This window comes from Furipterus horrens, unplaced genomic scaffold (assembly GCF_987537825.1).
Source record: "Furipterus horrens unplaced genomic scaffold, mFurHor1.1.pri manual_scaffold_13, whole genome shotgun sequence".
NCBI lineage: Eukaryota > Metazoa > Chordata > Mammalia > Chiroptera > Furipteridae > Furipterus > Furipterus horrens.
In genome coordinates this window covers 45,057,730-45,068,603 of record NW_028327183.1, presented here as the reverse complement: position 1 = coordinate 45,068,603, position 10,874 = coordinate 45,057,730, and the positions used below count along the sequence as shown (strand labels likewise).

General features: G+C 57.7%; 1 protein-coding gene across 1 annotated transcript; it reads right to left on the bottom strand.

The window, feature by feature from the left end:
* Positions 1-359: 359 nt before the first annotated feature.
* Positions 360-7,270, bottom strand: KPTN (kaptin, actin binding protein). The gene is given in 12 exon segments (XM_090260429.1): positions 360-551; positions 2,480-2,668; positions 2,755-2,890; positions 3,654-3,729; positions 4,365-4,442; positions 4,527-4,636; positions 4,835-4,908; positions 5,007-5,082; positions 6,229-6,283; positions 6,374-6,458; positions 6,565-6,647; positions 6,960-7,270. Coding segments are annotated over 12 exon segments (1,317 nt in total). The 5' UTR covers positions 7,186-7,270; the 3' UTR covers positions 360-422.
* Positions 7,271-10,874: the final 3,604 nt, after the last annotated feature.

The window sequence follows — 10,874 nt, the reverse complement described above, 5'->3', positions numbered from 1 at the left end:
TCTACACTATGGTCTCTCCGCAGCCCTGCCCCTGGGTCTGTCCTGGGCCCTCCCACATCCTCGCCCGGTCCTTCTGGGTGAGTCCAGCACCCAACACAGGGGCCAGCCTCTCAACAAACGCTTGCTGAATGAAATAATAAAGACAATGGAAAGTCCAGTTCCTTTGGACGTATCATCGGTGGTTGGCCAAGTCTCACGTGGAGTGGAAGGGGGTGGGGTGAGACCATCCCATTTTCAGATGGGGACACTGAGGTACAGAGGAGTGTTAGGCGAGGCCACAGGGCAGCCTGCCTCAGAGCCACAGCTGGGGCCCCAGCTCCCCCTCCCTGGGGGACCTGGGAAGGCTGTGCCCTCCTTCAGGAATTCTCCCACTCCAGGAGGGGCTGCAGGTGAGCACCCCAATGGGGGCAGTAGGTGGGTGCTCAGGAGGCTGATGTCCCAGCAGGCCCTGGATCCACCCTGTCCCCTCGCTTTTGTGGCTGACGTCTCCTCTGCTCCACTTGGTGCCGAAGCCGCGTCAGGACCAGCTCCGAGGCCTGGATCAGGCTGTGCTGTGGGAACAGGAGAGGAGGATGGGGCTGAGAGAGCTGGAGGGGTATGGGCGGGACCACCCCAAAGGTGGGAGCTTGGAGGGCAAACCACAGTGCGCGGGTGGGAACGGGTCTCTGGCCGGGTGGAGGTCAGACCCAGGGGGCGGCCTTCCATGAATTTCCAGTGGGAGGAACAAAGCCCTGACCCACCTGGACAGGTCTGAGGTCAGAACTCAGTGGAAGGAAAGGGATGGGATGGATTCAAATGTGGGGAGAGACTGCACTGCATGGGAAGGGGTCTGACCGTGGGGAGAGGCTGAGATTAGACCACAGAGCAGGGGCCAAGGTGACAGTGTGGCAGAAAAGGACGGGCCAACAGGACAGAGGAGGCGCAGAGCAAAGCGGAAAAGAGGCACGTATCCCCCACGAGGGGCAGAGCCAGAGCCTGGCCGGGGAGTCTGAGCTGAGACCCTCATAGAGGGGACAGAGATCACAGGAAGTGGCTGAAAGAGGCCGCAACATCGGACGGCGGGATGGCTAGAGCGCAGTAACAGGGAAGTCCTTGCCCTGGATTGAGCATCAGCCTCCAAACCGAAGGGTCACCAGTTCGATTCCCAGTCAGGGCACAGGCCTGGTAATGCAGGTCAGGTCCCCAGTTGGGGGAGTGCAAGAGGCAACCACACACTGATGTTTCTCTCCCTCTCTTTCTCCCTCCGTTCCCCTCTAAAATAAATAAATAAAATCTTAAAAAAATAAATGAAAAGGAAGTCCTCCCTCCCACCGTTGAACCACAGCCTCTTCCCCGGTGGTCTAACCTCAGCCCCCACTGGGGGCCCCGCACGGCCCGCCTCGCTCTCTCCACGCGGTCTAACCTCTGCCTTAGCCACTGTGCTGCAACCCAGACCTCGTCCCTGGGGTCCGACCTCTATCTTTTCTCCTGAGGTCTAAGCTAGGCCGGGGCCCTGAGGGGCAGCCTGCAGGAAAGGGCCAACCAAGCCTCCGGGGAGGCAGCACCGTCAGCCTCCAGCAGGAAGGACCCAGGTTAGGCTCCGCGGGAAATCGGACCAGGGGGAGGGAGGAGCAAATACTGGGCAAGGAAACAGACGTTCACCATGGCCTAAAGGGTGGGCGCTGGGCCATGGGGGAAGGTCAGAGGTCAGACTGCATCGGCAGAGGCGACACTGCCATGGAACGTTGGACAGGAGGCTGTGACAGGGGTAACGGCAGGCAGGTGGCCAGGGGAGCGGCAGAGGTCCAAGTGCAGCGCAAAGCTGGACCGCTGACCCCGGCTCCCGGGCTGGGCCACGAGAGGAAGTCCCGAGACTGCAGTACCGGAGGGACCCCGGCTGCCTACGGCCGCCACTGACTGAGGACACAGGGCCAGGGCGGCAGGCTGCGCCGCGGGGGAGGGAGGGAGGTGACACTTGGGAGCCAGACACTAACAGCTGCCGCAGTTAGACCACAGCCGCGTGAAGCTGGTCCCACACGGGAAGGCGGGGGCGGGGCGGGGCGGGGGTGGCTGCGTGATGGGGCCGGTCACTGCCTGGGACTGAGGCACAGGGAGTGACGGCGGTCAGACCCCGCTGGCAGGTCCAGGCCGGGCCACAGGGAAGGGACAGAGGGCAAACAGCGCAGGAGGAATGGAGGACAAAAGTCAGGGGGGCGGGGGGGCTGGGGGTGACAGATGCTGCGTCAGAACCCCCTTCACCCTCAGCCGTGAGTGCGCCCAGCGGCCCCTTCTCCCGAGAGTTGTCCTTGGCCAAGAGGAAGCGCCTCCCAGAAAGGGTTACTCCCAGCCCCGCAGGGGGCCTGCAGCCAACCCCTTTACCTGAAGGTGGGGAGACCGCCCCCCCCCCCCCCCCCCGTGGAACACGCCCTCAGTCTAGCAGGTATGTGCAAACCCACGGCAGGCTCTGCTCTGAGGGACCCCAGCCGAGGCCCCCGGCCACCTGCAGGATGTGCACGCCCTTCAGAGAGACCACGGCCAGCTCCCGCAGCCCGTCCCCGGTCAGGTCGGCGTGCGCCACGGCCAGCAGCGGGCTGGGGAAGCTCCTTCGCCACAGCAGGCGGAATCCAGGCTCCGCCTCAGAGAGTCCGGACTCGGACTCGGGGCCACAGTACTTGTAACAGAGCAGCTCCTGCAGGGGGTGAGGGGCTGAGGTCACATGGGGCGAGCGGGGCGTGGAGGGGACAGGCGGGGGTCGGCCCCTCCCTCGGGTCCCACCTGTCCGTAGGTGGCCACCAGGACTTCCGGCTGCCCATCCAAATCGATATCAGTGACCAGGCCACAGAGGACGCTGTCAAACTGGTCACTGCCAGGCAGGAGAAGCTGGTCTTCAAGGCCCCGGTTCAGCAGGTCCCTGAGGGTCCCCAGCGGGGGGGGGGGGGGGGGAGCCTGAGGTCAGACCTCAGCGCCCACCCAGCTCCTCGTGAAGCCCGGGCACCCTCGTCTCTGATCTGGTCATCCTCATCTCCGCCACGGGGAACCCAGATCCCTTACTCAGACTGTCCTCATCTGCTGCTCCCCATGGGGACCCCACACTTGCCCCTGCAGGCGGGACCATGTCACTCCCAAGTGGAAACCTGTATGGTTCCCTTGGGGATCTGGACACCAGCACTGTCCCCACGGAACCTGGAGGGCTTGGTCCCCACCGGGACGTCCTCCCTGCGCACTCGGGGGGCCCCAGCTGCCCCGCGCTAGTCCCCCGAGCCAACTGGGGAATTTTCAGAGGTTTGTCAGCTTCACGTTTCACGTCTGCAGCCTGAACTCTGCCACAGGGGCAGAGTTTACACCACGGAAACCGGCCTGTGCTACAGTCTAGCTTTTGTCACCACAGGGGCAGCTGTGACATACTTGGCAGCACGCTTTGTCCCCTCCTTCCAGGGAGAAAGGACGTCTCAGTACCCATTCCCAGGCCTCCACGTGCCCCCTACAAGTTCTAGTCTTAACCGCCTGCACCCCCTCCCTGAATACTTTTTTTTTTTTTTTTGTGCCACCCTGAATACTTTTACCTTCCCAGCCCCGAACCACCTCACCCAAAGGGACTTCCCACTGAGAAGGACAGGTGAGACCTCAGTGCGAAGCTTGAGGGCAGGCAGCGTCCCAGGCCCCGGGCCCCTCACCGGTACACCACGGCCGGCTCCAGCATGCTGGCCACGAGCACGCTGTACTCCTCCCGCGGTGGCCTGTCCTGGGTCTCTGGAGAAAGGACATGAATGGGGGGCATGTCTGAGGGGACAGGTTCCAGGACCCGCATGCTAGAGAGGGAGGAGGAGCTGGTATTTGATGACAGTTGAAAAGGACTGAGGTTAGGCCACAATAGCAGAGGAGACAAAAGTTGATGACAGCAAGCAAGTCTGAGGTTAGACTATAGGAGGACTGACAGTGGAGGAAGAGGAGGAAACGTCAGCCTGGGGGACAGAGGGCAGCTGAAGAGGTCGGGCCAAGGGGGACCCCAGTGAAGGACAGGCTGCAGTAAGATGAACAGAGCGACATGCGAGGACAGGGGAGACCGTGCATCGTGGGACAGTGTGAGTCCTCGAGAGAAGCCCAGGTTAGAGCACAGCAGGAGACAGAGTTAGGACGACAGAGAAGGAGGCAGAGCCAGGCACAGTGAGTGGGATGCAGGTTAGACCACCAGGGGAAAGGGAGACGTCCATTGCAGGTCTCCCTCACAGGGGCAGGGAGCTGAAGTGACAATTTGAGGGTGTGTAGGGAAGGGAAGGGACATACTGCAGCTCCAGAGCTGGAGTGGGGCACATTGAGGGACAGGAGGAGGGACGGGCAGCTGGGTACAAATATGGGTGAGGGGTGGCTGAGCCTGCAGAGCTCACCCCCGGGTGCTGAGAGGCTGAACACGATCACGCGGGAGATGGGGCCATCCTGCAGGACTGTCCACGTCTGTAAAACCTCTGCATGGAGGGCAAGAACTCAGGGCCCTGCCCGGCCCTCCACCGCCCACCCCGGCCTCATGCTGGCCCCTACCCGGCCATCACCTCGGCTCCGCTGGTCCACGTGGGCTACGCGGACATAACCGCTCTGACAGCCGAGCGCTGAGAGTCGCCGGGACGTGCCGGGGAGGTTGTGGACGTCAAGCCAGAGGACACTTGAGTGAGCAAGTGGGCGGAGAGAGGGGCCGTTACAGGTCCCCGGCCCCATATCCCACCTCCTCGGGAGCACCCGGGCCCGCCCTGCAGCCCAGGGATCCCCACCACCCACTTTCCCTAGGGGTCAGTTCCCGCCACCTGGGAGCTCTGAGGCCACCTGGCCCAGGCCCGTCGGCCACTTTCGGGGGCTCTCGTACCTACTGGTCAGGTCCGTAAGCTCTGGGAAGAGGTTTTCCACGGGTTGCTCCTCAAACTGATGTAGCCCCTCATTCTGGGGGAACCAAGATCCAACCCCCACTTGGCATCAGTGGCCAGCCCATGAGACAGACCCCCAGGAGGGCTGTGCCCACCATGCCTCCCCTGCCTCACCTCCTTGTAGAGATGAATGGCCGGGTCGTTCCCGCTCAGGAGAAACACGGTCTCCAGTTGATCCCCGACCTGGACCCTGAAAGCAGAGAAATCCAGGACCTCAGTGTGGCAGAACCTGAGTGTGGTCGAGTTTGCGTGTAAAACCCTCTTGCAAAAACCCCTGCCTGCAAGAACCCTAACATCCTGGGGTCAATCCAGCCACTGGATCTGGGGTTAGACTCGCAGGATGCAGAAGTTTATAGAAAATTTACATACTAAAATCTTCCATCTCTAGAACCCTCATCTGCTAGAACCTTCATCCCGGATGCGATCCGGGAATGGAACATGGAGCCGTAGAATGGGTCACAGAAGCCCAGGGCACCAGAACCTCTTCATCTAGGACTCCAGCATTCTCGTCCGGTTCTCTGTCTTCTTTAAAATACTAAAACTTTTAGAAACTGCCACCAAAGATGTTCAGACTCAGAATGGTAGAATACACAAATCCTAGAATCCAGAACATCAGTTTCTAGAAATCTCACCTGCTAGACCAGAGGTTGGCAAACTATGACCCCACAGGCCAAATCGAACCCATCATCTGTTTTTATAAGTAAAGTTTTATTGAAACACAGCCATGCCCATTCGTGTACAGTCAATGACTGCCTTCTTGCTACAATGGCAGATAAGTAGTTGTGAAAGAGACAGTCTGGCCCTCAAAAGCCTAATATTTATCCTCTGGGCCTTTACAGAAAAAGTCTGCCAACACCTGTGCTAGACCATTGGTGTTCTAGAATGGAACCCAAAGTTCTAGAATGGAATTCTCATAATTTTGGATTCTAGAACCTCAGTGTTCTGGAGGTTCTGTATCATAGCTCCTTGAAATATGACAATGTTAGGACTTTATCATGATAGAAACTCGGAATTATCAAACTGTAGAGCTTTCAGATCTTGGAATCTCAGAGCTTGCAACTCGAGAAAAGAGTATTTCTGGTTCTTGGAATGTCCAAATCCAGAACCTGAGAACCTGAGAATTCGCGATGTCCAGAACACAGGTGCTCAATTAACTCTCCGATTATCTAGTTTGGGGATAACAAAATGGTAGCCCGTCAGCCAAGTCTGGTCCACGGACACCTTAAATGCACGATGCTCTGAAAAACCAAAACTAGAATCTGCTTGTCTACGGATAGGTCTGGTCTCGCCGCTATAGCCCCTCCCGCAGGTGCACAGGGTCCCTATGGTCACTTACTCTGCATGGCACAGCTAGAAAGGAGTGAACCGCAGCTCCAGGTTCAGGCAGCTCTCTGCAGGGGAAGCACAGGCAGATGGGCACGGGACACAACAGGCCCCCTTCCCACGGTCTCTGTCCCTCCTTCCCTCCAGGCCGCACTTACGGGCAATGGAGTCAAGGTTGTATTCGGAGCCAGGCTCGTAGTCACAGTAAATGTTAAGGAAGGGGCTGCCTTTGTCCCCTGAATCCTGGGGGAGGAAACTGGCCTCAGGGGAGAGTAGGGGAGGCAGGAGGGATTTGGGTCAGACTCAGGATCCACCACCATGTAAGGCAGGTGAAGGGGGCTCTTCGTACCTTAATGAACGTGATCCCCACAACCAGGCCCCGCTTTGGGGGCGACTTGTTGAAGGTGTCGATGGAGACAATCTCGGCATCCACTGGGAGGGGAAAGTTCAAAGTTCAACTTTCAGATAGACCCCTGACCTCAGTAACTTTTAATCACTGCAATTATCACGACTTCTGAATTCAAGTGAGTCATGATCTCCATCACCAGGGTAGGAGGGATCCTGAACCTACCCACTTCCAGGCCCCGATTATCCCTATTCTCTGACCCCAACTCCTCCTGATTATCGGCTTTGACCCCCTTCAATCACCCTGGTTCCATTTGCCCATCAATCCGGCTCAGACACAGCTTCAGAAGCCTCCTCAACACCACCTTCCCGCCCCCCCGACGCCATAGCGCCACGCACCGGGTATGTAATTGAACTGCAGCTCCTTGGCCACTGGCCGGATTTTCTGTCGGAGGTCTTGGTAGCGGAAGCCCAGCACCTTGCCTTTAAGGGTGGCGGCCAGCAGCTCCCCGCGCCCGCTTGCGCCGCCCGCCAGTCCGTACACGTTGCTCTGCGACGAGAAGCGCGTGAAGCTATCCTCGCGCAGCGGGCAAGGCTCCGCTGCCACGGCCGCCTCCCCCATCATGCAGCTCAACCACTCACCCCTGCGGCTCCCGCCGCTGCCCCCACTCCCGAAGCGAACTGAACCTCCCGGTGCCCACTGGTCTCGCAGACTGACGACGTAGGGAAGCTGCCGTCGCTGCCGTCGCTGCCGTCGCTGCCCTTCATAAAGATGGCCGCCAGCCGGGCGGGCCGGGCTCCGCTCACCCCGCCCCCGTCCCCCGCGACTGCCCCAACGCGCCTGCGCGCTGTGTGGACCGTAAATAATCACCAGCGTCAAGCTTCATGTATGTGTCCGGAACTGTTCAAGCCCTTCCCATCTATCAATTTATTTAAAACTCACAACAGGCTGAGGTAGTTACTGTATTTTATGGATGAAGCAATTGAGGCACAGAGAAATAACTTGTCCAAGATCACGCACCTCGTAAGAAACAGTATTAAAACCCAAACAAGATAGCTCCATAGTTTATTTCAATCACATCACTTAAAAAATGGTGAAATGTAGTCTTCTTACCCCAAGGAAAAAGGATCTAGCTATCTGTCCTGACAGAATTTCCTCCTTTATTGAATGGCTTTTTCATGTTGGCTCTGATTATCCCATTGAATCCTCATAATCACCCTATTGTTACCCTGCGATCATTTATTCAGCGTTTATGGGGCACTTACTATGTACCTTCCTAAATTCACTTCAGTAACCCTTGCAAGCCCTGGCTGGTTTGGCTCAGTGGATTGAGCGTCGGCCTGCGAGCTAAGTGTCGCTGGTTCGATCTTCCAGTCAGGGCACATCAGAGAAGGAAAACTCTGACTCCAAAAAACCTCCGCTGCCTTGCGGCATACCTCTTCAGGGGAAAGGCTAAGGGAGTAAACCCCGACAGAAAATCCGGAGCCGGAGTCCCTAAGGCGGTTTGACGTTGTAGTCAACACTGGCAACTCCTGCGGCGCACCTGAAGCCAAGCTGTATTGACTTTGTCTTTCCCTTGGATCCTTCAGCTGCGAAGAGAGGGGGGGTCTGCTGCATGGGCAACAGCAGACCCTCCATATCACCCTGCCCAGGCTCTGTAGCTTCAGCTTCACTGGAGAGGACACTCCAGCGTCATCGCAAGATGTCGATTCAACACGGGAGGAGACAGATGCCGTGTCACTCCCGAGTCGGACTGCACAACCATTCTCGGCGGTGCAGACAGACTCTTAAGAAGCTACACCATCGTCTCTTGAGACGGACAGCTGCCGACGAACCCTTGCAGCGTCCCTGCAGAGGTTTACTTATTAGCCCAATATGTAGAGGATGAAATTGAGGCTCAAGGAGAGGAAGTCTCTTGACTGAAATGCTAGAAAGTGGTGGCCAGAATGTTAACCAGGTGTTCCCAAATCCTGGATCTTCAGAGGTTCCTGTGTTTTGTCCCTGGAACGGCATCAGGGGCGCGGGGACTCTGTACACCTGTATACCGTTTCCAGCGTTGGCCAGCTGTTGTCACCCCCCACCATGCAGAAAGCACACACACAGTTCGCAAGACCCGCGAAGGCAGTAAAATCCCCAGCACCTGGACTACAATGCCTGACACAAAGCATTCAATAACTGTGTTAAAAACCCACAATGAGCCAGGCCCTCTGCCAGGCACTGTTACATAAGGGATGATAAAAGGAAAGTTTTCAAAGGCAGATTGGATGTGCAGGGTGAAAAGGAGTATGTCCATTCTAGATTTCCGCATTTGGGGCATAAGAGCTCCTAGGGGGCAGGGTCTGGTTAAAGGTTAATGCCGTATTCCCATGGTCTAGACCAGGGCATGACACACAGTAGGTCCTTCATCCATACTCACTGAGTGACCAGAATATGAGGTCTAGTTCTGCCACTTCTGAACGCTTTATTCAGGTTCCTACCTCCTGTGGTAACCTCTTAACTGCATTCACTTAACATTTGTTGAGCAAAGGGATGAATGAAGTTATAGGCTGAAAAGAATGGTCCTTTTCAGTGGTTTCTAACCCTAGCTGCACATTTGAATCACAGGTGCAACTTTCAGGGAACAAAACCCCCAAAAGAGCAGGGAACCAACACCAAATCAGTTTATCAGGATGTGACACAAACTTGGATAAAAACTTTTTATTGATTTGAGAGAAACATGGATTTGTTGCTTCACCCACTCATGCATTCATTGTTTGATTCTTGCATGTGCCCTGACTGCGGATTGAACCTGCAACCCTGGCGTATGGGGACGAAGCTCTAACCAGCTGAGCTACCCAGCCTGGGCCAAACCTGCGTACTTTCAACGATTTCAAGCACAGGCAGGGTTGAGAATTACTTCCAGTCATGAACGACAGAAATGGATTCTTAAACCATTCTTAAGCCTGTGCCCACAGCAGACATCAGCAATCAACCTCCGGTCTCAGGAGTCTTAGCTGAGCATGAGGCAGCCATTACCAGCCAATCAATGGAGTTGTGGGAGCAGAAGGGGACAGAGGGGCAGAGCAGGCTGCCTCACAGGCCACTCTCCGACGGGTGAACCTCTTCCCGACTCCATCCTGGCTCTGGGCTGGAACACCTGAGGGGCCCACCCTGGTTCCCAGGCAGGCCCCTTCTCAGCATGATTCCTGCCCGTCACTTCCTGACTTACCCCTTCATGCTGTGCCACTGTCTGCCTTGGGCACCGAGCGTCCTCCCGCTGTCCCCAAGGGTGGAAGCACATGCACCTCAGACCTTCACCTGACTCACAGGCCCACACAACGTGGTGCGGAGGCGGTGGCTCTTGCCCACCTTTCCAGGGCAAAGGAACTATCCTCTCCCACTCGGTCCTCTACTCAGCCACCAAGGCTGCTTTCTCCCGTACACTGCGACACATGGAACAAGTGCCACTGAGGCTTTCGGCACTCCCTGCAGGACGCTGGGTGCACCCGACCCCCGCACCCACCCTGCAGCCGCTGCCAACCCAGCTGAGGCGGGAAGGCCCACTGATGAAGACGCTCTCCTCTTCCCACTGGGTGGCCAGAGCCTAGCGGGGTGGGGGGACCAGGAAGGACAGGAAGACAGGACTCCAGCCCGAAAGGAAGGAGGGGATAGCCAAGGAGAGGAGGTAGAAGGACTCATGCAAAAGTGTTGTTTTTTATTTTCTTTTTGGGGGCCAGCTGCAGCTTCCGACCAACAGAACCTCAAAGCACTAGGGCAGGAGCGGCTGTGGGGCGGGTGCAGGACGACACCCTGAGCTCCAGGGCCTGGGGTCTCTCCCGGGAGGTCGGGACTGCAGGAGGCTGGGGAGGCTCCCAGTGCTGGGGGGGCTCCCAAGGCTGGAGAAGGAGCCCACCCCAGCGGTGAGAGCCAGTCTCAGCAGCTACATGTGCTCAGAGCTCGGCTGGGGAACAGAAGTGGGGAGACAGAAACCAACCTCACGCCTCAGCTGGTCAGGAGGTGGGGGGCCAGATGCTGACCAACCCCTCACCCGCAGCAGCACCCATAGCAAATAGGTCTATGTCACAGGTTTTGTGTTTTGGGGTTGAAAAGGGTACCTTTGGGGCTTAAATAAATGGGCAGGGGGAGGGGCGCAGTGTGAACAGAGGGAGACTGTCTACAGCCAGCAGGCCCGGCTGGCAGGGCCTGAGGCAGCGTGGACACCTGGGGGGAACGGAGGGAAGGTCCCAGCCCAGGTCTCCGGCCAGCTCTGTCTGGGCTCACGCTGTTGGTGCTGGAGGGGCTGCCGGGGAGAGCAGAGGGGGGAGGAAGAGGCT